At 63.2% G+C, this 24,603-nt stretch overlaps 7 protein-coding genes across 7 annotated transcripts in view; 5 read left to right on the top strand and 2 right to left on the bottom strand.

The window, feature by feature from the left end:
• The first annotated feature begins 90 nt into the window (after positions 1-90).
• On the top strand, positions 91-5,806 carry CHLRE_05g230850v5 (uncharacterized protein). Its single transcript, XM_043062131.1, has 9 exons — positions 91-354; positions 545-612; positions 890-931; positions 1,179-1,261; positions 1,525-1,629; positions 1,943-2,010; positions 2,345-2,536; positions 2,991-3,136; positions 3,462-5,806. The coding sequence occupies exons 1-9, from the start codon at positions 204-206 to the stop codon at positions 4,515-4,517; spliced, it is 1,911 nt and encodes a 636-aa protein (XP_042924582.1). The 5' UTR covers positions 91-203; the 3' UTR covers positions 4,518-5,806.
• Positions 5,807-5,940: 134 nt separating this feature from the next.
• Positions 5,941-10,186, top strand: CHLRE_05g230900v5 (uncharacterized protein). Its single transcript, XM_043062132.1, has 6 exons — positions 5,941-6,399; positions 6,647-6,748; positions 7,077-7,226; positions 7,745-7,820; positions 8,099-8,335; positions 8,855-10,186. Exons 1-6 carry the CDS (start codon positions 6,172-6,174, stop codon positions 9,076-9,078), a joined length of 1,017 nt encoding a protein of 338 aa, XP_042924581.1. The 5' UTR covers positions 5,941-6,171; the 3' UTR covers positions 9,079-10,186.
• A 254-nt stretch (positions 10,187-10,440) lies between these two features.
• Positions 10,441-14,794, top strand: CHLRE_05g230950v5 (uncharacterized protein). The gene is made up of 4 exons (XM_043062133.1): positions 10,441-10,866; positions 11,111-11,283; positions 11,472-11,918; positions 12,158-14,794. The coding sequence occupies exons 1-4, from the start codon at positions 10,680-10,682 to the stop codon at positions 12,335-12,337; spliced, it is 987 nt and encodes a 328-aa protein (XP_042924580.1). The 5' UTR covers positions 10,441-10,679; the 3' UTR covers positions 12,338-14,794.
• A 46-nt stretch (positions 14,795-14,840) lies between these two features.
• Positions 14,841-16,967, top strand: CHLRE_05g230971v5 (uncharacterized protein). Its single transcript, XM_043062134.1, has 4 exons — positions 14,841-15,366; positions 15,426-15,470; positions 15,740-15,806; positions 15,952-16,967. Exons 1-4 carry the CDS (start codon positions 15,361-15,363, stop codon positions 16,035-16,037), a joined length of 204 nt encoding a protein of 67 aa, XP_042924579.1. The 5' UTR covers positions 14,841-15,360; the 3' UTR covers positions 16,038-16,967.
• A 373-nt stretch (positions 16,968-17,340) lies between these two features.
• On the top strand, positions 17,341-20,651 carry CHLRE_05g231002v5 (uncharacterized protein). Its single transcript, XM_001702211.2, has 3 exons — positions 17,341-17,976; positions 19,059-19,545; positions 19,750-20,651. Exon 1 carries the CDS (start codon positions 17,540-17,542, stop codon positions 17,969-17,971), a length of 432 nt encoding a protein of 143 aa, XP_001702263.1. The 5' UTR covers positions 17,341-17,539; the 3' UTR covers positions 17,972-17,976; positions 19,059-19,545; positions 19,750-20,651.
• A 1-nt stretch (position 20,652) lies between these two features.
• Positions 20,653-23,670, bottom strand: CHLRE_05g231000v5 (uncharacterized protein). Its single transcript, XM_043062135.1, has 3 exons — positions 23,300-23,670; positions 22,254-22,711; positions 20,653-22,101 (listed from the first exon to the last, which is right to left on the bottom strand). Exons 1-3 carry the CDS (start codon positions 23,466-23,468, stop codon positions 21,649-21,651), a joined length of 1,080 nt encoding a protein of 359 aa, XP_042924578.1. The 5' UTR covers positions 23,469-23,670; the 3' UTR covers positions 20,653-21,648.
• Positions 23,671-23,718: 48 nt separating this feature from the next.
• CHLRE_05g231050v5 (uncharacterized protein) overlaps positions 23,719-24,603 on the bottom strand; it is a 6,962-nt gene continuing 6,077 nt past the window's right edge. Inside the window, exons 8-9 of the mRNA XM_043062136.1 lie at positions 24,428-24,499; positions 23,719-24,381 (exon numbers count right to left, since the gene is read on the bottom strand). Coding sequence (XP_042924577.1) covers positions 24,191-24,381; positions 24,428-24,499 — 263 coding nt within the window. The 3' untranslated portion in view covers positions 23,719-24,190. The remainder of the gene's footprint in view (positions 24,382-24,427; positions 24,500-24,603) is intronic.

The raw sequence follows: 24,603 nt of genomic DNA, 5'->3' as shown, positions 1-24,603 counted from the left end.
AAACAAAGGGCAACACAAGCTTGTGCATCGCTCATGCATCGAACCGATTGGCCGACCAGGGCTCATAAGCATAAGGAAAACCAGTATCGACAATATCATCGCACATCACTTGATAACATTGAATTATCTGTACCTGCTAGATCGACTGCCCTGATAGTTGGGCCTGGCGGTAGTTGGCAAAGCGTGCCTCCTGACACAAGGAAATGGCCAAGAAGAAGTCGGGTGCAAAGAAGTCAGCTGCTGGGGCCCCGGCTGGTGCGAATGCAGCTATCGGGAGCTCGAGCACTTCTACCTCGCCGCTTGCTTTCGTCTTGACGGCACCAGCAGCTTTCTGGAAAGCTGTGATCGATGAGGGTAGGTCGCTTGGCCCTTCTTTTGGCCCTTCTACGCCACGCCACTTGGCCTGGTCGTACCGATCATGATGACATGTCAGAGGCAAACAACTGCAAACCCTGGGCCCAGCAACATGAGCCCTACTGGGCCCAGCAACATGAGCCCTACGGCCCAGTCATCCCTATACTTGGGTTGCCTGCCATACACACAGAGTGCCCCGCTGAGCTTGAGGCGGACCTGGAGGCGACTCCTGAGCCAGCTTCTACGGCGGGCTCCATCGTAAGTGCACGCAAGGGGCTGTCGGGCCCAGAGCCTGCCAGTCAGCCACGCGGATGCGGATGTAATCCACAAGGGTCACGACAAACAGCCGGTCACCATGAACATGACGGCTACTCACCTCCGCGGCTACTCACCTCCGCGGCTGTCCAACTGTCCTCCCATTGCCCCCATCCGCCGTCGCTCTGCGTTGCTACCCTCGTCATTTAAGCACGCGCACACCGCAAACGCTCACCTGCTATGGCACCGCTGCTATAATGTGTGTTTGTTTGTTTGCCAGGCCGCCTCTGGCGCTGCTGACCTCCTGAAATGGTTCGCCAAGGTGAGGGGGCCGTGGTGAGGGGCCGTGGTGAGGGACGTGTGTCAGGGGCGTGGCAGGGCGTCGTTTCCAACCCAGATCAACACGTGGGGATGACCTCCAACAGCCCTCACACGCGCGAACAGCAAAGGGCATGGCATTTCTAGCCCGAGATACAAGAGCCGAATCCCATGACATATCTTTGAATTGCGGCGAGCTATGGCATGGGGGCAAATGGATTCGTGCCGTTTGTCTCTGCGCGATTGTGCAGGGTGTGGCGGCGCCGGAACCGGCGGCGGCGCGGCTGTTGTTTGCGGCCAGCCTGTCCAAGGACGAGCGCGCCGCCGTGCACATGTGAGCACGCGGGGCCAGGGCACGGGACGCTGACTCAGAGCACGGGACAGGGAACTGTGCATGACTGATTGCGCGCTGTTGACCTGTGCAGAAAACGTAATGATACGGTACAAGGGGTTCTACTAGTTGTTGAGGCTGTGTTGTGGCGGACGCGTGGACTGTGAATACACGTGTATTCACACACCCAATGGCAAGCCCTGCACACCACAACACACCATTTCGCCATCGCCCGACTGCCCTGCCTACCCCTCCCAACCTCACAGCACCATCACCAGCGCCGGCCTGGCCTCCGCCATCGAGAGCCGCAGTGAGGGCGTGGGCGAGCAGCGGCAGCTGTCCATCTACAAAAAGGGCGCGGCGCCGGCCAAGTGGGTGGAGGGCTGGGTGGAGGGCTCGGTGGAGGGCTGGGGGTGGTAATGGCGAGAGGGCGCACGAAGGCTGTGGTTATCCGTCATGGCTTAGGGCCCCTCCCTTGAGCGCTCATCTTGCGCACCCACCTGCCTCATTAGAGCGCCGTCATTCAAGCGCCCTCATTCAAGCGCCTTCACTCAAGGGCCCCATTCATGACTTTCAGCGCCCTGCGTGCACACAGCGTGACCCGACCCCTCCACCTCCACCCCCACCGATGGCTGCAACTACTACTTGATCATGAATGGAACCCCAAACTCCATCCCCCGACAGGGCCGAGCCGCACAGCCCTGAGCTCCTGGAGCTGGCCGCCACGTTGTACAAGTGGGCCCGCGACGCAGGTGGGGGCCCAGGTGGCGTGCGTGCCCGACGGCATGTTGGGCGGGCAGCGAGCTAGCGAGCTAGCGAGCTGCCGGGCTACCGGGCTAGCGATCAGCGAGTCACGCCTCAGTTGTCTTGAGCAGTTCGGGTTCTGGGCTTGGAGTTACCGGTGCCGAGGTGCTGACAGACGACGTCTCAGATCCCAGGCTATACTTCCGTGTCCTGGTCCTGGGGCTAACGTTTCCGAGATGCCTTACAGGGCCATGTGCCCAGGCCCATGTGCACGTGCCGCCGCTCCCCATCGTTCCCTGACACCATCCACGTGCGTCCCTCCCTTGCCTCCCTGGTCCCCAGGCCTGACCTCTTACAGCCGTGATGAGATTGCGGAGCAGCTGGCGGCGGCGCCCGACGGCGCCGGCCTGGCGGCGCCGCTGGCGGCGCTGTGGCGCACGCGCAGCAGCGAGCAGACCGACGTGGCGGCGCTGGCGGCGGCGGTGGCCAAGGACGACGGCGCAGCGGTGGCGGCGCTACTGCAAGCCAAGCCGAGTGGGTGTGCGGGTTGTGGGTGGGCGCCTGGCTGTAGTCTTGGAGGGGGCTTGCCAGGTTACAGGCATGCCATGTGTGGCGACGCCGGGGGCCGGGGCAGAGGATCGGGAGGCACGGATGTATGTTGCGCGGGTGAGTTGACGTGCTGATACATGCAGGGCCGCAGGGCCCCTCTGCCTTCTCCCCTGCCGCCGTACCACTCCGCATAATTCGCTCTGCTCCACCTTCCCAACCCGCGCGTCGTTGCCTCCAACCCGCTGCCGCCCCATGTCCGCCCTCCTCCCCCTCTCACCCAGATCGGTGAACTAGCACCCCCACCCCCACAACCACGTCCTTAACCCATCATGAATGTAACCTCCCCCCCCCCCACACACACACACGCACGATACCACCCGCTCTCGGGCGGTTGTCTCATTTCCAACACAGCGCCACCATCCGTCTCATCCTCCCCCAGGCCTGGTGAACGCGGTGGACAGCGCCACGGGCCAACCGCCGCTGCACGCCGCGGCGCGCCTGGGCGCGGCGGCGGCCATCAAGGCGCTGGTGGCCGCCGGCGCCAAGCTGGAGGAGAAGGACGCGCACAGCCGCACCGCGCTGCAGGTGAGGCAGGCAGGCAGGCAGGCAGGCAGGCAGGAAGGGGCCTCGGAGGTCCTTGCGGGTGGCGGATGGCGGAGGCGGAGGCCGGACAGGACACCCCAAACCCGAACCTCCGTTGCATGAACCCCGAACGCTGAAACCCTGCTGGGTCCTGCGGCTTTCCTACTACGCTCCCATTTTCATTCCAGCCCGACCGACCAACTGTACTCCTCGCCAACCCTCCGCGAACCTCTGCGGCGTGCCCCCTGCACCTCCATGGCCCCCGCGCCACGCCCCCATCTTCCTGTCCTACAACAACGCCACCCTCCATCCATCCCTCTGCCCCCAGATCTCCCGCACCTTCGAGCAGTGCGACGCCGAGGCGGCCCTGCTGCAGGCCGGCGCGCACGACCCGGAGGCCGGCCGCTTCCCGCTCAACAAGGCCGCGGCCGAGCTGGGCTCCAAGGTCGCCGCCGGCGCGGTGGAGGCGGCGGGCGCCGCGCACGCCGCCGCCGACAAGGCAATTGCTGCCGCGACTGCCAAGGCATCGGAGGCGGCCACGAAGGGCGCTGAGGCTGTAAAGGCGGCGGAGAAGGTTGTGGCTGCGCAGGCGGCGGCGGCGAAGCCGGCGGCAGAGAAAGCGGCGGCGGAGGCGGTTTCGGCCGTGAAGGCGGCGGCGGGCGAGGCGGCTAAGCCGGTGGCTGAAGCGGCGAAGGCCGTGGGGTCGGCGGCGACGGATGCTTCCAGGGCGGCCGTGGGCACAGCGAAGGCGGCAGGGGAGGGCGCAGCGCAGGCGGCAGCCGACGCGTCGGCGGCTCTTGTGGGCGCGGTGAAATCGGCGCATGCCGATGCCACCAAGGCCGCGGTGGGCGCCACCAAGGCTGCAGGGGAGGCCACCAAGGCCGCAGTCGACGCCACCAAGGCTGCAGGGGAGGCCACGACGAAGGCAGTGGCAGAAGCTTCCAACGCCGCGGCCGGGGCTGCCGCGGCGACGGGGCAGGCGGCAACCACGGCGGCTGCAAATGTCACGAAGGCCGCCGCCGGGGCCGCCAAGGCTGCGGAGGAGACCCTGGCCAAAGCGGCTGTAGGCGCGGCGAAGGCGGCGGAGCAGGCGGCCGGCAAGGCTGATGCTGCGATTAAGACAGCAGTGGCCGAGGCGCCTAAGGTTGCCGAGGCCGCGGCGGCAGGTGCGGCGCACGCGGCCGCGGCGGGCGGCAACGCCGTCAAGGAGGCCGCCGCGAGCGCTGCGAAGGCGGTGGCGGGTGCGGCCAAGGCCGTGGCAAGCCAGGTGAAGGGCTTGGCTGTGGGCAGCGGCAACTGGGTGCGGAAGGATGTGGGCTCGGCCGTCTACCTGGGAGCCACCGCGCTTGCGGCGGTGGTGGTGCTGGCCGTGAAGCGCCGGTGAACGAGGATGCTTTCGCGGCGGCGTGGTTGCGGTTGTGGGAGCGGAGTCGCTTGCTCGAACGGTTCACATAGGGAGGCATTCCAGGCGCTTCTGTATGGCTTGGTGAGTGGGTAAGGCGGCGATGGCTGCAGGCCCATTTCCTCGCGAGTTCATGACCTGAGGTTCAACCTGGGTCGGCGGTTTACATGAGTCGGCGTGGCATGGCTTGCTATCTGTTACAGCTGTGACGAGCGCTGGCGTGCTTTGCCGACAAGCAGGATTGGCCATGTGGCTGTGTGCAATGAGCGGCATTGCGGCTTGTGCCCTTCATCTTTGACACATGTACTTCATTCCCTTGCAATCGTGTCTGCGGGAGGAGTACTGCGCTGGGCTGCTATGATTGCGGGTTTACAGAGGGGATAATCCAAAGTGTGCAGCACGCCAAGCACACTACTATGCTGATGTTAGCGGTGTGCATGACTGCGTGTCCCTCGCCCCTGATGGCTGCTGGACGTTGTCGAGCCAGGTCGAGCGGTCGGCGGCAGGGGCGCAGGGTGTCGTGTCCAAGGTTCGAAGCTGGGGCGCCAGGAGCCTAAAGCACGAAACGAATAATGGCTTCTTGGCTGCATCTGCGATGCAATTCGTGGGCGCACGCGTGTTTGGAAGTGTGGAACGTTGGCACCTTGGAGCAAGCTGCTTCGAGTCGTTGGCCCTGCAAGATGTGGTGCTGCAATGGCCCCTGGCCGGCTGGCCATGCGGCCCATGCTGTGCCTTGCGTTCAACATGGTGGGGTGCGCAGCACGGAGGGAAACAGGCGCCGGGGGCCTGGGGCAAGGCCTGGGGGCAACCGTCAGTCTGTTAGCCTGCCAGAGCCTGCACTAGCCTGCATGCGCGGTCAACAATCCCAGCGGCCATGTAGCAGAACAGCTCGTGACTCGTGCGCTCCATTACCATTATGCCTCCATAAAAAGACACATCAACATGCCACCAGGGCGTGCCTCCAAGGGTGTCGTCTTACAACAGGCGATGGCTCTCCGACAGGTCAGCCGTCTCGTGGAGTCGTGGTGGACAGCCGTTGCAGCTGTACAACGCAAGCACTATAGGCGGGTGGAGAGAGTACATGCTGCCGGTCAGGAGCCGTATGTCTCGAGCACAAGGCCACAAGCTGTGCACGACGGAGGCACGAAGGCGCGCAGCGCATGCGCAGGGATGGCAAGTCACACTTGCGGGGCCTGGGAGGGGCCTGGCGTGTCCGGCTCTGCGGCAAGCAAGACAGTGCCCCTTCACCATGTATCGATATCAAACTGGTCCCTGTGGCAATGTCGGCATGCTTGCAGGAGTGAGAGAGGCCCCTGCCGGCAGGTCGCGGGCGAAGCCCCGGGCTCTAGTCCGCCAGCCCATCCACGTGCAGCCCATCCCGATCGCGACATTACGAACCCGTTCCGTACAGCCGGTCCGGCGTTGACTGGTCCCGCGGCCGCATCTTACGGCATGAAGCAGCTTAATGTCTCAGGAGGAAGGCCAATCACTAGCTCTGCGTCAACGGAAGAGTTCTGCGAACTTGGGAGTGATTCAGACCGTGGACTTGGCCGAAGCCGCAAGCACAGGCTCGCGACAACCCCTCCTACCTGATAATATGTCAACAGGCAATAATGGCGGGGCGCTAGGGGTAGACATGGCGTCTCGGGCGCCACAAGATATCGAAGCGGCCATCGCGGACGACAGCCGCAGAAAGACGAAGCAACAGCAGCCGCTCTGGAAGCGATTCCTTACCTCACAGCTCACCTGGGACGGTGTAGCAGCGGCGTCGTGCTTAATCCTCGCATTGGTGCTGGAACTTGCAAAGCCGCGGAACACATACATCCTCAAGGACACTCTATACTGGCATTCCTACCCCAAGAAGGTGCGACAGGAGCCGGCGACGACGATGGTGCAGGCGGGCCGAAGGTCGCGAACAGACCGTGTCTGAAGCTGGCGAACGGGAGCGGGGGGCCGGGCCTAGTCTGTGACGGTGGCCGCCCTCCCAGTGCAAGGGCGCATCACCCTCCTCCCCCTCCTCCCTGCATAATTCAAGGTGCTTACGACTCGCAATTGCGTCCCTAGTCCTGCGGCAACCCTACCTCGCCTCGCCTCACCTCATCCGACCGCAGGACAACACGGTGCCCAGTTCCTCCGTGCCCATCTACAGCTTGATCGGCCCCTTCGTGGTCTTCCTCTTCTACCGCTTCGTGGCCAAGCGCTCCAACTACGAGGTACGGCCGTACGGGCAGCCCACAACCGCACACCACAAAGCAAGGGGTTGGCCATGGCGTCCACGGTTGTTGCGGGGGCTGCACAGTGGGGCGCAGCCGCTGCCCTGCGCCTGGGCGCGGTACTGCTGTCCTACTCACCCCCACACCCACCCAACAACAGCAGACCCCTCCTCCCATCCTCTGAACGGCTCGCATTGGCCGCGCCTTTACCGCTCCCCTTCCCGCACCTGTCCGCCCTGCCCCGCCCTGCCTTGTCCTGCTCTGCCCCACCCCGCCCTGCTCTCCACCGCCCTGCCCTGTCCTGGGCCCGCCCACCGCGCTGGCACAGGTGGCCCGGCTCACCATCGCGCTGTGCCTGGCCTACTTCCTGACCGGCGCCATCACCAACTGCCTCAAGCTGCCGGTGGGGCGGCTGCGGCCCAACTTCGTGCGCACCTGCTGGCCCAACGGCACCATCGTGCTCAGCCACGAGGACCAGGTGAGGGCGTGTGTTAAAGAGCACAAGGTTAGGGCGTGGGCGTGGGTGTGCGTTTGTTTAAGAAACACGTGTGTGTGTGTGTGTGTGTGTGTGTGTGTGTGTGTTAGGAAAACAACAGAACGGAGCCCGCTCAGACGGCGCCGGGGTTACTTATGGATACCTACCAATACCGGGCGAAGATCGTCTTACCGTGCGTATGTGTGTGCGTGTATGTATGTGCGAGTTGTGGGGCGTGGGCTGAGAGGTAGGTTGTGGGTTGGTTTGTGTTTGGATGGTGGGAAAACGGGCGGGGAGGTAGGTAAGAAAGGACGACGGGTGATGGAGGAGAGGAAGCCAGGGCATAGGGGAGGAGAGGCCCGGGACAGCGTTGAGGAGACTGTGTGCATGGTGCTGCACCCCTGCATGCCCTAGCAACCGCCTGCTGCTGCTGATAGTGTTGCTGTTGGTGTTGCTGTCGGTGTTGCTGTTGCTGATCGCGCCGCCTCCGCCTGTGGCCCCGCCTGTTTTCCTGCCTGCAGTGGGGCGGCTACGCGGTGTGTGACCCCAGCGTGCCGGAGTCGGATGTGGACGAGGTCCACAAGAGCTGGCCCAGCGGTGAGAGGGCACAGCAGCAGGGGGCGCAGCACACGCAGCTAGGCGCAGCGGGCGCAGCAGGTGCAGCGCAAGCGGCGGATGAGGGTCGGGCTGGCTGGCTGGCTGTCGAGCAACTGGGGGGCGCGCACCTGCTGGGGGAGCGGCGTGGCCGCATCCGCATTAGCAGTGCAGCGAGCGCCGGGTGATGGCACACGTGGTTTGTGGCGAACCCCAAGCCAACCCAAACCCAACCTCCTCCCCTACTGCCAACTGCCAACTGCCAACTACCCGCCCCACAGGCCACAGCTCCCTCTCGGCCGCGGGCCTGGGCTTCCTGACCTTCTGGCTGCTGGGCCAACTGCGCGCCTTCGCCGCGCCCTCGCCCTGGTTTTGGGGCGCCGCCTCCGCGGCCGCGCCGCCCTCCAAGGGCCGGCAGTGGCGCTTCCTGGTCGCCATCCTGCCCTCGTTCGGAGCCGTGGCAGTGGCCGTCACGCGCGTGCTTGACTACTGGCACTTCCCCAGCGACGTGCTCACGGGTGCGTGGGCGAGGGGGCGGTGGGGCGGGGCGGTTCGGCGGCAGGGGAGCGGCGCGCTGGGTGGCAGGGGAGTGGCGAGGTGGGTGGCAGGGGGGGGGCGAGGTGGGTGGCAGGGGAGGGGCGAGGTGGGTGGCAGGGGAAGGGTGAAGTGGGTGGAGGCGGAGACGCCGGGTGTGGGAGCAAGGTCACGGGTTGGGGGGGAGCGAAAAGGATGTCGGGCTGCAGGCGAGGGCTGCGAAAAGGGTGGCGGGCTGCAGGCGAGGGCATGTTGCTCTGTCCCTGTGTGAGTGCTGTGTTAGTAGCTGTGTGAGTAGCTGTGTGAGTTGCTGGGCACATCTCCACTCCGGGCCCATCGACTCCACTATCCACCACCCGCCGCCGCCGACAACCCTTCCTGGCATGTAGCCACCCGGTCCTCACCCCCCTCCCTCCCTCTCCCACCCTCTGAAAGACTGCGTCTTTCATGGACGGCCAACCCCCTCTGACCTGCTCGCCCACCCCCGCTCCTCCGCTGCGCAGGCCTGGCCATCGGCTTCCTGACCGCCTTCTTCGTGTACCGCCTCATCTACCCGCCGCTCACGCACCCGCGCTGCGACCTGCCCTGGGATCACCTGGAGCGGATCGAGGAGGCGGCGCGGCTGGCGGGCGCAGCCGGCGGCGCGCTGGCGTCGTCCACGTCGTCGGGAAACGGGGCCGGCGCGGCGCACCTGGCGCCGCCGCCGCTGCTGTCGGGTGGCCGGTAGCAGCAGCTACAGCAGCAGCAGCCGGAGGGGCGCCTGCCGCGGCCCGCTGGGGTCCGGGTCTGAGCGGGTGGGCGTATGGCGGAGCCGCGGACGATTTGGAGGCCGGCGGCGGGGCGGGGGCCGGGGCGGGCGCCGGGGCGGGGGCTGCGGCGGCGGGCGTGGGGACAGGCGATGACGGCGAGTTGGTGGGCACATCGCCCGCGGCGTCGGTGCTGAGCGTGGGGGATGGCGGGCACGGCTGCTGGTGCGGCACGGAGGGCAGCGCCACCACCGGCCACAGCCAGCACGACCCGCTGGTCATCACCATGCTGCAACAGCAGCAGCAACAGCAGCAGCGGCCAGCCAGTGGTGCACACGGCGTCGGCGTGTTCGGCGCCGGCAGCGAAGTGGGCGTCGTGCGCGGCGCCGGCGCCGTCAGCGCGCAGGCTGTGCGGCTGGAGCGTCAGCCTGAGCGAGAGGGTGACGGTGGGTTAGGTATGGTGAGCGGCACATGGAGTACGGCAGGGAGTGGGCGCGGGTTGGACGCGGAGGGGAGGCTGATCACGCCCAAGGCGGATCGCGGGCGGGCGGCGCGCGGGGTGGTGCAGCGGCGCGTGCTGCGCGTGCTGACGTGATGAGCGTGCTTGTTTGGTTGGAGTATGTTGTCGGAAAGATGGGGCACGACGATGCTTAATGGGTGCGTGTATGTATGCGGTACAGCCCAAGTGCATGATGCGGGTTGGTCGTGTACGCGTTGCAAGCGCTGGCGCTGCCTTGTATGCCGGAAAGAATTTCACGTGGGTTTGGCAGTTGGCATAGGATGGTCGGGCCACGCGTGATTCGGGTTCGGAAGCGGGCATGACACATACTACGGTATTTACTGGGCCGGGTGACTCTATTGTGACTGGTGAGGGTGCCGCGGCGCCGCGCTGCTCCGGGCTTCCAGTTTGCGGTTGGTCGTTTCAGAGCGCCCATCTCGCTGCGGTTAGCAAGGCTTGGCGATTTGGATGCACTGATTGCTAACATAACCGGTGTTATCCATATTTATCAGGAAGAGCACGGAGCCGTAGAGCCATTCCTCGCCCACATGCCCACGTCTACGCCCTCACCCACATGCTCTCTAGCCCACGCCCTCCCGTGTCCTGCCCTGCCCAGTCTCAGGTCGTGTGTCTAAGAGCCACAGCCAGAAGCAGGCAGCACTGCATTGAGGCAGGGCTGCGAGACTGCGAGAGGAGCAACGTGTGCAAGCAGCCTGCCAAATCGCACGATCAGGTGGGGCAGCATCACGCCCTGTCCCATGCAGGCAGAGGCACAAAGGCGCCTGCGGCTTTCTGGACATGCACCTTATTTCTCTCATTCCTTTTTTGCTTCCTTCTGAAGATAAACAAATGCAGCTTCCAATTTCTCAAACCTCGGCAGGGTGTTCGGCGGGGTTTTCGTCGCTCAAGTCGCTACGTGATTTCGAAGCTACTCATGGCCCACTACCCAACACATTTCCGATTGACTTTGACAGCTTCAATCGAGGCCTTCACGCAGCCCCGCAAGTTCCCCTGTTGGATCGCGAGGTGGCGCGGGCCCTTCTTGCATTAATTCGGTTTCCAGCCACTCACTATCGTGACATTATGAGCTCATCTTCCCGCGAGAAGCCGCGGTATCTGTTTATCGCGGACCTGCTGGGTGGGCTGGTCCGCCTCAGCTCAGGACGCCTCATGCTCAGCGCACTAGGGCTTGAGGAGGAGCAGGAGGCGGCGGCCTTTGACGAGGAGGAGGAGGAGGAGACTGATGTCGCGGACCCCAGGCCCTGGCCGGGTAAGTCACGCACACTGCACGCACACGAGGCGTTCCGAACACGTTTTCGTGTGGGCAGTGCGGCCACCGCAACAAGCTGGCGGCAGCCTGATGCTGGGGTATGAGGAGCGCGTTGTGGGCCCGCATGCCGCAGGTCAGCCACTCGGGGTTGAAGGGTTGGGGGTGAGGGGCTTGAAAGTGTTAGGAGAAGAAGCACGGGGAGGCAGCCAACGGGCAACAAACTGACAACGCAGCTTCACCGCAGGGCCGGTGGAGCTGGTGGTGCTTCGGTCCCCCACGGGAGCTGCTGTTGACCGTGTGTTGAGGGCCCGCCGCATTGCGCTGGCCAACGGTCTGCTGGCTGGCCTTGAGGAGGGCTGCACGGCGGCCATGCACGTGCAGGTCCAGGCGCTGGTGGGCTTCCGAGACCTGTGGCAGGTGGGTGTGTGAGGGCGGCGGCGATTGTTCACAACAGTAGCGACGCCACTTCAACTTTGTAGGCAGGCAGGTTGCGGCACTACTCAGCAGGAGCTACGCACGGATCGTCCGCTTTGACCTGAGATCATACCGGCGCGTACGGACTGTGCAAAAGCCTTGCACCTTGTGTGATCTTGTGTCCCCTGTAGGCACTGGCCAGCGGCATTGCACTGGCGCGTTCGAACGCCGCTGCCACCGCAACCACACCCGCCACACCCGCCGCACCCGCCACACCCGCCACCGCCGCCACCGCCACCGCCGCCACACCCGCCACACCCGCCACCGGCGGCGGCTATCGGGCGGCACCGGTGCAAGTGGTGGTGACGGACACCAAGGATTGGTTCTTCCTCACCATCCAGGCGGTGGGAGCCGCGACCACTGCCGGCGGAACTGGCAGCCGCGCCGGCGACCTCACCGATGGCTCTCCCATCGGCGGCAGCGCCGCCGCTGGCCTTGGCACCGCTGGTTGCGGTGGTGACGTGGCTGGCGTTGAGTTTGCAACCAGCAACGGCGAGACGTTCCGCATGTCCAACTGCAGCTTTGTGCAAACCTCAGAGCTCCGCGGGGAAAGTCCCAACGCCGAGTGCCTGGTCCAGGTGCGGGACTTTGCACACATCTGCTCTTGGTTTTGTCTTGTTGTATTACAGCTTCGGCTGCCTCACGTCCTGGCAGTCACACACGGGCCGTGCTTTAGGCGCGTCACGGGAGAGCGATGCCCGGGTGTCCGGGTGCCGTGTTCATGCCTCGCACTCGCCCCACAGCCCAATGCCTGCATCTACCGGCCTGCCTGCCTGCCTGATCGCGACACTGGCTGCCTGTGCCGGCGCAACCGCAGCTGATGTACCGCCTCTTCACGGGCCTGTACCCGGACATGGACATCAGCAGCCTGCCCGCGGCCGTGCGCGAGGCCGAGGAGCGCACGCGCCAGGCCGCGGACGGCTGGCTGCAAGAGATGATGGACTCGCTGGAGCAGCAGCAGTCGCAAACGGCGGCCCTGCGTCGCCGCGTGCAGTAGCAGTTAAACAGCAGCATCGCAGGCGCCGCGTGCAGTAGCAGTTAAACAGCAGCATCGCAGGCGCCGCGTGCAGTAGCAGTCAAACAGCAGCATCGCAGGCGCCGCGTGCAGTAGCAGTCAAACAGCAGCATCGCAGGCGCCGCGTGCAGTAGCAGGCAGACTGCAGCATCGCATACACTGCCGATAAAGCTGTCAGCGAGCGAGGCCCTCCGAAAGTCCCGAATCTCGGCCCGCACCAGCAGCAGGGGAGCTGCGGGCCTGAGCCGTATCCTGCCAGACCGCGACCCGCCCTTGCCTGGGATCGCCAGCAGCAGCGTGCACTACACGGCAGCAGTGCACTGCGCGGCACGCAGCGGCGCCGTCAGCAGTAACCACGACAGGCAGCGCAGTGCCGTCCTCATCACCAACAACAGCGGTGCACGCGGCAGAAGCGCGAGTAGCAACAGCAGCAACAGCCACGGCGGCAGCACTAGCAGAAGCAGTACCGCCGCCACCATCACAGCGCTACCATTAGCGCAGCCGCCCCACCCAGCACCTACGTGCGTCTCTGGCGCGGTGCAGATGCTGGGAGGGTGACCCGGCGCCGCCAGGCCCCACAGCTGTTCGACCCTGCTGGCGGCTGGCCCCAGCCGCCAGCCATCTGACAATGCGGGGGACTGGTGCCCGGCGGACATGAGCGAGCAGTAGCACCGCTAGCGCGGCCGCCGCCGGCTGCACGACGTCAGCGGTGTAAGCAGTCACTGACTGCTTACAAGCGGGCCGGACGCCGAGCAGTGACGCCAGGCCATGGAAGCGGCAATGGGCTCGCAGCGCAAGGCCTCCAGCTTTAATTGTGGCCGCTCGCTGCTGGTCGGTGCGCTGAACTACCTGGCCACCAGCCAGCATGCACCAGGTCCGACATCGCCTACGCGCTGAGCCTGCTCGCGCCGCAGATGGCGGCTCGTGCGAAGGGCGTGCTGCGCTACCTGTCGTACTCACGACATGGGCCTGTGCTTCACCGCCAGCGCCAGCACCGGCAGTCACAGCAGTCGCAGCAGTCGCAGCAGCGGCAGTAGCAGCGCCGGCGGCCGTGGAGTAGGCTGCAGCGACAGCAACAGCAGCGCCGGCGGCCGGCGGCGACAACGCCAGCGCCTTTGTCGGCTTCTGTGATGCGGACTGGGCTGGAACCCGTGACTTGCCGTTCGCAGACTGCCTGTGCCCTTCGGCTGCTGGCGGGTGCGGTGGTCAGCTGGAGCAGCGGCAGGCAGCGCCCTGTCGCTGTCTGCGCTGTGGAGTCGGAGTATCAGGCCGCGGCCGCAGCGGCGGCCACCAACGAGGCCCTGAGGCTGCGCAAGGTGCCCGCCCACGACCTCGGCGTGGGCGTGGGCGGCGGAGCCATCACCCTACTTTCGGAGTGACAGCCAGGGCGCGCTCAGCCTTGCCCGCAACCCAATCATCACTTCGCCCGCTGCTGTCGAAGCACATCGACATCCAGCACCACCGTGTGCCTGAGCGCGAGGCGCGCGGTGAGGTGGCGGTGAAGTGCTCGTTGTTGTTCGGTGTACTGCCCGACTGAGCTAGTCGCTGCATGCGTGCTGACCAAGCAAGGCGCTGCATGAGGCCAAGAGGTCAAGATATTCCACGCGGCTCTGGGCGTCATGTGAGGGCTGAGGCCCGTAGAAGGGTTCGGTCAAGGACAGGGCAAGTCGCTGCGGCGACATATCTAGCACACCTGCCGTGGACAGGGAGTGACCAGGGCACCGGGGCAGCTGCAGTAGGTCAGCCATGGAGCAACGGTTGCATGCTGGGCTAACAAGTCAGCAGGGTTCTGCTGAGAGCAGTACTTGTGAGTCGCTGAAGACGGTACGGTGCTTCCTTTTGAGGGGGAGCTTACTCCCAGAGCCTCCCTGTGCTGTGCGGCGGTGCCTTCAGTGTTGTTGGCTGTTGCCGGCGGCGGTTAGCAGTTGGGCATTTCGGCTAGAGCGGGAGTGTTGATTGGTTGGGAGTGGCGGGCGGGAGACTCACGGCGGGGGCTTGCGGCCTGAACCACCTGATGGGCGAGACGTGTGTGTGAAATAAAGGTGTCGGCCCTGCATGGGCAGGTTTGCCTCTGAAGGGCCGGCGTGTTGCCGGGGGCACTATGACGCTGCTAGGGCGTGTTTTGGTAACTGCACACGCTGCTGACTAACCCCGCAAACTACCGTCAGCATAGTGTGTGAGGCACCTATTTGGGTTTGGACCTGCGCGACGAGCCGATACGGTATCTATACAACACTGAGGGTGGGGGAGGGGGGGCGGCGCTGGAGGGGGGGGTCGAAATGCTGCTGGGGGTGCAAAGGGGTGGTATGGCCGGTGGTATGGGGTATAGGATAGCCTGGGATGCAGAGGGGTGGTATGGGGTACAGCCGTACAGGATAGCAAGTCGGTCCTATCCTGGGGTGACCAGAGAAGTTGGTAGGATTGTAATACCCTACACCAGGCCCCCCGTCATCGAGCGTCAGCAAACTTCCAGCCAGCCAGCAACTAGTCGGTACAGTAACTCCGGCGTTCGACCGGCCGCGCACTCCTGCCGTACCGCTGCAAATTGTCTGCTATCTGCTGGTTCTGGGAATCGGCTGCACGCTACGGGACTCCACCAACCTGCTAACGTCCGGCGGAACATGGGCGGACCGAAACGCTACCTGGCCGGCTGGCCCCAGCACCTCTTATGCATTACATACAAACTTAACATCTGTATAACGGTCCTCTGATAGACTGTAAGAATGCTCTCGCCCTCTGGACTACGTCTCAAACGCGCTCTTCCAGCCCGGGTCGTTTTGGCTGCGGCGGTTCAGCCTACCCCGCGGGGAAAACAGGGATTGCTGCGGGCTGGAAAGTCAGCAAAGCGGTTGCTCAAGAGCCGGAGAGACCTGAAGCGAGCGGGGTTCTCGACCAAGAAGGCTGCCGCGTTGCTGACGATATTCCCTTGCGCCGGCGACCTGGCCAAGCAGTCATCAATCGTTGAATTCAGAGCAGAGATAAAAGACCTGACCGCACGCATTGAGATGTTCGTGGTAGTCGTCATCGCGAGCAGGCTGCTTCTCTCAAGTCCGGAGGACCTTGCTGACAGCTTTATCGGCATGATGCTGACGGCAATCCTGGCAAATTGACTCAGGTACGTGGGCAAGGGTGCAAGGGTCCGACGCTGCGCGGTACCGGTCGCGACCCGCAACGCCGCCACGATTACCCAGCTATGACTGGCTGCGCTCGCAAGGGTCTTTGTGCTAGGTCTGGTCCCGGTCAGCATCGCTAAGCATCCGTCACTACCGGAAGCTTCCGAACCCAACCTGCGTTTGCAGGGTGCTGCTGCTGGGCGCCCTTACCCCGTCCCCCCCACCGCAACACCCTCGCTCCCTTCCTCACACTTGCATTACGTACCCGCAGGTGCTCACCTCTTTCATCCATTGTGAACGGGCAACCCTGTTGGCAGACCTAAACCGAGTGCGGACTGGTGAGTGTGCTGCACGCTTTCAACGCCACCGCTGTCACAGTGCTTAAATGAAGGAGCACCCCGTCGGGCACGCACGGGCCAGTAGGCAATGATCAGGGTTTGTTTCTGAGTTTGCATTGTCGCACCGTCGCTGCCTGCTCTGTAGAGTTTGAGTATCAGGCCGCGGCCGCAGCGGCAGCCACCAAGGAGGCCCTGGGAGGCCCAAGGAGGCGCCATCACGCTTCGGAGTGACAGCCAGGGCGCGCTCAGCCTTGCCCGCAACCAAATCATCACTTCGCCCGCTGCTGTCCAAGCACCACCGGGTGCCTGAGCGCGTGGCGCGCGGCGAGGTGGCGGTGAAGTGCTCGTGGTTGTTCGGGTTACTGCCCGACTGAGCTAGTCGCTGCGTGCGTGCTGACCAAGCAAGGCGCTGCATGAGGCCAAGAGGTCAAGATATTCCGCACAGCGCTGAGTGTCATGCGAGGGCTGCGGCCCGTGGAAGGGTTCGGTCAAGGATAGGGCAAGTCGCTGCGGCGACATATCTAGCACACCTGCCGTGGACAGGGAGTGACCCTGAGTGACCAGGGCACCGGGGCAGCTGCAGTAGGTCAGCCATGGAGCAACGGTTGCATGCTGGGCTAACAAGTCAGCAGGGTTCTGCTGAGAGCAGTACTTTTGAGTCGCTGAAGACGGTACGGTGCTTCCGTTTGAGAGGGTAGCTTCCTCCCAGAGCCTCCCTGTGCTGTGCGTACTGTGCGGCGGTGCCTTCAGTGTTGTTGGCTGTTGCCGGCGGCGGTTAGCAGTTGGGCGTTTCGGCTAGAGCGGGAGTGATGGTTGGTTGGGAGTGGCGGGCAGGAGACTCACGGCGGGGGCATGCGGCCTGAATCACCTGATGGGCGAGACGTGTGTGGGAAAGGTGTTGTTGTGTAGCAGGCTTCTACTGAGCCGCTACACATCAATCACTCTGTCGCGTGATCTGACAACTATCTGATCTGACTTTTATACCGCGCCTGGCGATATGACAGGTGTCGGCCCTGCATGGGCAGGTTTGCCTCGGAAGGTAGGGCCGGCGTGTTGCCCGGGGCACTATGACGCTGCTAGGGCGTGTTTTGGTAACTGCACACGCTGCTGGCTCACCCCGCAAACTACCGTCAGCATAGTGTGTGAAGCACCTATTTGGGTTTGGACCTGCGCGACGAGCCGATACGGTATCTATACAACACTGAGGGTGGGGGAGGGGGGGCGGCGCTGGAGGGGGGGGTCGAAATGCTGCTGGGGGTGCAAAGGGGTGGTGTGGGGTATTGGATAGCCTGGGGTGCAGAGGGGTGGTGTGGGGTACAGCCGTACAGGATAGCAAGTCGGTCCTATCCTGGGGTGACCACAGCGACTAGCAGAAATGTAGTACCGTACGCCATGCCCCCCGTCGACTTCCATGCACAGCCAAGTTCCAGCCACCCAGCAACATGTCGGTACAGTAACTCCGGCGTTCGACCGGCCGCGCACTCCTGCCGTACCGCTGCAAATTGTCTGCTATCTTCTGGGTTCTGGGAATCAACGACGCGTCCGGCGCAACATGGGCGGAAACGCTACCTGGCCCAGCAATTGTTATGAGTTACCTACAAAACATATGGATTACGCTCCTGTGATAGACTGTAAGAATGCTCTTGCCCCCTGGACAAACACTGCTACGCCTGCAACGCGCTCTTCCAGCCCGAGGCGTTCGGGCTGCGCCGGTCAAGAGTACCCGGCTTAAAATGGGCATAGTTCGGGCAGACAACGCAGCAGAGCGACTGCGCAAGAGCCTGAAAGAACAGGGGTTTTCGAACAAGCAGGCTGCTGCTCTGCTGAAAACGTTCTCAGGCACCAATGACCTGCTCAAGCAGTCATCATTTGATGTGCGCATGAATGACCTCAGCTCAGCGGTGGGCAAGCTCAACTCGGAGGTGGGCAAGCTCAGCGTAGAGGTGGGCAAGCTTAGCGTAGAGGTGAAGACGCTCAGCTCAGCGACGACACAGACCACCGATGGGAACAACCTCAGCTCAGCGATGAACGTGCGGACCACCCGCATTCAGGTGTTGCTGGTAGTCATCATCGCGGGCCGGCTGCTTCTCTCAAGCCCGGAGGCCCTCGCTGACAGCTTTATCGGCAAGATGCTGACGGCGCTGCTGTCAATCCTGGCAAATTGACTCAAGTACGTGGGCAAGGGTTTGGGGGTTGGGGGCACGGTTGTAACAGCACCACGGGGCGGCGGGGCGTGGCACCAGTCAACGCCGCCGCAATTACCCAGCTATGATTGGCTGCGCTCGCGAGGGTCTTTGTTCTAGGCCTGTTCCTGTTCAGCATCGCGCAGCACCTGTGACTACTGGTAGCTTCCGAAGTCAACCTGTGCTTGTGGGGTGCTGCTGCGCGCCTGTACCCCGTGCGCCCACCGCAACACCCTCCCTCCGGCTGCTCTACGCGCAGCATAGACCTAAGCGCCACAGCCGCCCCATACAAACTCCGCATCTATATACGCTGCTGCGATATACTGATAGAATGCTCTCGCCCGCCCGACAAACACTACCCTTAGCCTGCCCTGCTTAAAAGGGCATAGCTCGGGCTGAAAGGAAGACCTCAAGCGGGCGGGGTTCTCGAACAAGCATGCTGCTGACAATATCCCCGAGCGCCATCGACCTTGACCCTGCTGGACCAGGTGCTGGCGCTTGGAATGTTGCCAGCAGCCGGCTTGCTTGAGAAACCCGCCTGTTTGAGGTCTTCCAGGCTTAAGCACCCGCTTTGCTGCATACTTAGCCCATACTACGCTCTTCTTAAGCAGGATAGACGTCACCGAACGCAGAAGGAAGGACCCAGGCGGGACGAGCGCGTTCAAGCATCAGCGTTTGTCCAGTCACGACAGGCAGCGCAGTGCCGTCCTCATCACCAGCAGCGGTGTACGCGGCAGCAGCGCGAGTAGCAACAGCAGCAACAGCCACGGCGGCAGCACTAGCAGAAGCAGCACCGCCGCATCCATCACAGCGCTCCCATTAGCGCAGCAGCCCCAGCACCTACGTGCGCATCTGCCGAGGCACAGATGCTTGGAGGGTGACGCGACGCCGCCGGGCCCCACAGGTGTTCGACCCCGCTGCTGGCGGCTCGCCCTAGCCAAGGTCATGGCACCGTACAGCCGTCAGTCCGCATCCCTCATGTCGTTGCCAACCCCACGCCTGCCCCTGTCGTTGCCAACCCCACGCCTGCCCCTGTCGTTGCCAACCCCACGCCTGCCCCTGCGCGCAGGGGAGATCACCGCACCGGCAACCACAGCCGGCACCATCCTGCACCTCTTCCTCTTCTTTCATGCGTCAGCGGCACGCCACGCGTCCGTGCGTGTGCGTGCTTTCACCTGCGTTCGTAGCCCAGCCCGCAGCCCCCACGGCTGAAGGGCGATCAGCTCTTCACGCCGGCAGTTTTACGCAGCAGCATCGACCTGCAGCAGTTCGTCCTGGGCGTGTCAACCTCGGCCTACGCCGTGCCGTCAGAGCCGCAGCGCAGGCAGCTTTCTTACCAACAGCTCAGTCGTCGGCAGCGTGCTCCCACAGCGGCACCGGCACCGGTGGTGTTTGACGCCCGCTTCATCAGCTGCGTGCATCCCAGGCTTCGCCGCACGCGCCCATGGCGGCGGCGGCTGTCCGGCGGCTTCGCTGCGCACTTAAAGGCGGCGGCGGCACATCCCCACTCCCCAGCTACTTCGTCGTGCGCGCTCGGGAGGGATTGAATCGAAGGGGTAAGCTGCAGAAGTAAGGCACGGAAGTAAGGGTACTGAAGCCACACTGAAGGGGCGTCCGGGTGTGCGGGTGTGCGGGTGTGCCCTGGGGTTGGGGTGCAGCTGAGACGCGAGGCACGGGGGCGTTGCCTTGCGGGTGTTCCTTCTCCCTGATGCTGTGCACGCGCTGACGGACCCACTGTGGTGCTGGGGTTTGTGCTGCAGGTGATCGTGCTGCGAATGCCTATGGAGGTGTCGGGAAGCGTAGCTTGGCTGCTCACGTAGGGGCGCACCGGGCAGCTGCCGCCATGCACACAGGCAGCACATCAGCGCGCAAGGCATGGTGTTTTGGAGCTGGAATCCTTGTCCAGGCCAGTGGGATTTCGGTCTGGGCGCATGGTTCCCAGGGGCGGGGGTCGAGGTTTATCAAAGTGTTGGGACTGGAAGAGCCTTGGGATGGCCTTGCACGGTGCAAGCGTGTGTGCTCACATGAGTGGGTATAAGAGAGCTGCATGAGCCAGAAGTGTATGGCACTTTGCAGACATGGAGTCACGTGTGGAACTGCTACGGTAGTGTTGATTACGGTACCAAAGATTCCGGATGCGCACGGCTGAATGTAGAGTAATCGGCCCTTTCAGTGGGCGGCGGGGCATTGCATTACACACAGGTTTGCCCGGTATTGTGTGGCGGCTGTACATCAGTGCAGTATGTCAGGCAGGTGGCAGTTGTGCGGCGTGTGGGAAGATGGCGCAGAAGCGTGTGCTGTGCGCGCGTGCTGACATGATGAGCAGGTTGCTTCATGGGAGGGTGTGCGTGAGCGCATGGAGAGGGTACGTTGTACACGGTGCACACAGATGCATCAGGGATACGGTACAGGGGTTTGGGCTGAGCGGCTAGCGACGGGCGCACACTGGAGCGCAACTGCAGATAGCGGCCTGCAGCTGAAGGGCTGAGTGGCCTTGCAGTTCAGATTGCATTGGTTACAAGAGGGACCTGCTGACGCAGTTCACGAGCCAGTGACGTGGAGAACGAACATCCTGCTCTGGACCCCAGGGGCGTGCCGCCTGCAACAGTTCAGTAGCCTGTGTTGCAGAAGCGTTGATGATACATGTGTAAGATTCTAGTTTCTCTGCAAGAATCTTACAGTGCTCTCCCGGGTGCGATATGTGCCCACGGTATTAGGGCCATTCGCGGCTCTCGCCACCGCGTCCCCACACGCCGAAGCAATGTGTTGAGTTTGCGCCTAGAACAGACGAACCACTTAGGACGGTGTAAGAAGGACGGTGTAAGAGGGCTCGCTAAGACATGATCAACCTGTCCTCACATCACGGACCTAGGCCGGACGGCTGGGGAGGACCTTTCCCCCATACTCGCACACACACGCTGCAGCACACACTATCTCTATCTTCGTTTTTAATACCGTACACGCTGCAGCACACACTATCGCTATCCAGGCACTGCCATCAATCCGGGTCAATCCAGATAGAGACGGCCTGCTCAGCCCCACTGCTGCTCAGCGCATGGCCAGGGCGGTGATAGGTGGTGATGAGTAGGCGGATGAGGGCGGATGTTTGCTGCAGCACAAAGGTCGCGGCCAGACCGTTCTCAAGTCGGGGAAGACGAGAACGGCATGAGGTGACAATGAGAAGGATTGGTGCCCGGCGGACAGCGCAGCAGTAGACTGGTTCATTACCAAGTGCGGCCTAGAACTATTGCATTCCGCCCACAGTAAGTCCCATCGCACCCAGTGCACGCACCGCACTCAACACTCGTGCAGGTGTGGGTGAACGCCCCACACGTGCGATTGCAGTTGCAGAGAGGCATGCATATTGCTGTGTCCCATGCACACATCCATATGAACGTGCGTGGGGGCTCGACCATCATGCCGCCGCCAGTAATGACATTGCAACATGCTTTGTCAATTAGCGTCTACATAATATATGCAGGGCAATGACTGCGACTGAAGCACAATACGGTATTCTCAGCACTGCTATTTCCTATCATGCATGCAGCCTCCCACACCGTGTCCATCCGTCTGGCACCACAGAGGACTGACAGCAACCCTTCCAGCAGCAAGCACTGGAACTACCCTCGGCTCCACAATAATCTGCCAAAGTTTTCCCTTCACCACCGGCCGCTGCGAGGCTTGCCGCCCCGCTTGCCCTGCCGCTTGCCCACATCTCCCTGATTGCTGTCCCGCAGGACCCTCAGCTTCTGCTCTGTCTCCGCCGGCAGGGCCACGCCCCAGACGTGGCTCAAATTCAGCAGCCTGAAGGCATCATCTTGCAGCCGCACCTCTCCCGAGCTGGCGGCAGTCGCGACCAAGCCCTTCGCCTGCGGTGTGGGGCTGTAGTTGCCTGCCCGAGCCAGCACACCGAGCCCGATCACCACGTGCTGCACAGTCCACGGGCCAGACGCAGAGGCATCCAGCAGCTCGAACCACTGCTGGGCCTCGGCTGGCGTCTCAGGCTTAAGGCCCATGTTGAGGCAGTTGGCCAGGAGCAGGGCCACACTGAAGCGTGGGTTGGCGCAGGTTACATGTGTAAGCGGCATAGGTGCGGCCTGCAGCAGGCTGACCTGAAAAGGGCAAGTTATGCAGGGACAGAGGGTGCAGCAGCATTAGATAGTTGATGACACCCGTGTGTACCATATCCCTATCCAAACTCCAAGAGTCCAAGTGTCATTCAATGTACGGTACTGGTATCCCTCTGCTGGCTCTGCAGTCGCACCTGGCGGCGGAGCAGATGCAGCGGCACTGGCAGGCCGAATGCTCGAGCCGCCCAGAACAGGCCCCGCAGCGCAGCGCTGCTGTCCAGGTCCTGGCTCACTCTTTCCGTTGCTGCCTCCATGATGTGCACAAGCCCCTGCTTCTGGCCTTCTGTCAGTGTGATGCGTTTTGCCAGGAGGCTCATGTTGTGAAAGGTGTTGTCAACACTCTGGAGGATATCGCTGGTGCTCCCTTGCTGTAAGGAGCGCCACAGCTCCTTCATGGTCCCGCCCGCCAGCGCTGTGAGCACCTCACTGCTCCACTGCCACTTGCAGTGTGCCAGCGCATACCACAGCTGCCGCAGGCTGACAGTCCCGCTCAGCAAGTCCTTTCTAACCAGCTCGGCCACACGTGCCTCCATCTGATCCGCCAGGTGTGGACCGAGCGGCTCCTCTTTGGTCAGGTCCATCTGCAACCTCTCTGTGTATTGCCAATGCAGGGTGTCGGTCATATCACTGAGATGGGACAGACCTGGGGGACGTTGAAAGAACCATGTCCGAGCAGCTCTTGAAGGCAACCCTGACAAATCTCCTTGCCGCAGTGCCGCATAAACTACCCTGGGCATGTGTAAGATGAATCAGCCGCACACCCAACACACACACACACACACACACACACACACACACACACACACACACACACACACACACACACACACACACACACACACACACACACACACACACACACACACACGCACGCACGCACGCACGCACGCACGCACGCACGCACGCACGCACGCACGCACGCACGCACGCGCGCGCGCGCACGCACACACACACACACACACACACACACACACACACACACACACACACACACACACACACACACACACACACACACACACACACACACACACACACACACACACACACACACACACACACACACACACACACACACACACACACACACACACACACACACACACACTGCACAGCAGCTTGCAGCCCCGCCGTGCATAAGGTCAACTAGCAGACCGTGGCTAGCGGACGGACAGCTTACCCAAAGCGTACAGGGCATTGGCCAGGGGGCGCAGCTCCATGTTCGGGGCGAACGCAAGTGTTTTGCCCAGCAGGCGCTTCCGTGCAAACTGCTGGCACGCCTTCAAGTCCCCGCGTCCGCTGATCTCTGACAGCTTAATCCAGAACGTCGCGACGTTCACGACATCCATGTCGGGTGCAGTGAGGTAGATGTTCTCAAGCTCGCTGAGGGTGCCGGCTCGCTTTACTTCTTTGTTTAGCTCGATGCACAAGGTGCTAGCGCGACCATTGCGTTCGCTGTTACTCAATGAATAAGCTCGAGAGTCATTGCTTCTAGTCGAGCGGCTAGCAACAGGCGCGCGCCTGAAGACTGCAGGCAGCGGCCTGCAGGTGAACGGCCGAGTGGCCGTGTGTTTCAGTAGGCTGTGTTGCAGGAGCATTGTTATATTACTTGTACTAGTCTGCGCTTGCCTCGTCGTCGACAACATGCGTAGAAGAGGCAAAAGGCCGTGGATTTCACGGCCGGCTTGAATCCATCCTGATCTCTGCGTCTCGTCCTGCGCGGCACTGAATGAACAATTGCTAGGAGCACGCTATAGGGTTCCTTCTGGCTCGTGCAGGCAGACGGCTGCACAGACAGCCCAGCCCAGGCGTTCACCTTCAATCATTCAACCTAGCTGGCAAACTTCACGACCACTCCGTGCAATCAACGCGGCACACAATCAACCTGATAGGACCTGATGAGTGTTTGCAACTCAAACCCTGGACCACCACGTGCCATCGCAGCTGGCGCACGACCCAAAACCGAATCACACACATCTCCAAAAACACACCGCCCCATCCCTTTCCCCGCTACTTCCCACCGCCTCTTCCCCTCACACACATGCATTACCACCACGCTTGGCACCCCACTCTACCGCTGCACCTCACCGCGCCGCCCTCCGTGTCCTGCGACCGCCCGCACCCCCGCCGCCCGCTCCTGCCCCAGCCCCAGCCCCAGCCCCAGCTCCAGCCCCAGCCCCAGCTCCAGCCCCAGCTCCAGCCCCAGCTCCAGCCCCAGCCCCAGCCCCAGCCGCAGCCCCAGCCCCAGCTCGCGCCGGCCTCCTGACGGGTCGGGACCGGGTGGGTGTGGGCCTGCTGGTCACCTCGCCGTCCGCGCCGTCGACGTCGTCGTCCCAGGGGTCACGGCCGCCGCCCGCCACAGCGCCCGCACACACGCCCCCTGAGGGCAGGAGGGAGGGAGGGAGGGAACAGGCCCAGTGACTCCTGGGCTTGGGGGGGGGGGCTGGGGAATACACACCGTGACCAAACAGGCGGTTGCAGCGG

Source organism: Chlamydomonas reinhardtii, chromosome 5 (genome assembly GCF_000002595.2).
Source record: "Chlamydomonas reinhardtii strain CC-503 cw92 mt+ chromosome 5, whole genome shotgun sequence".
Lineage (NCBI taxonomy): Eukaryota > Viridiplantae > Chlorophyta > Chlorophyceae > Chlamydomonadales > Chlamydomonadaceae > Chlamydomonas > Chlamydomonas reinhardtii.
Note: the sequence above shows the minus strand (reverse complement) of the source record. Positions and strands in the feature narration are given on the sequence as shown.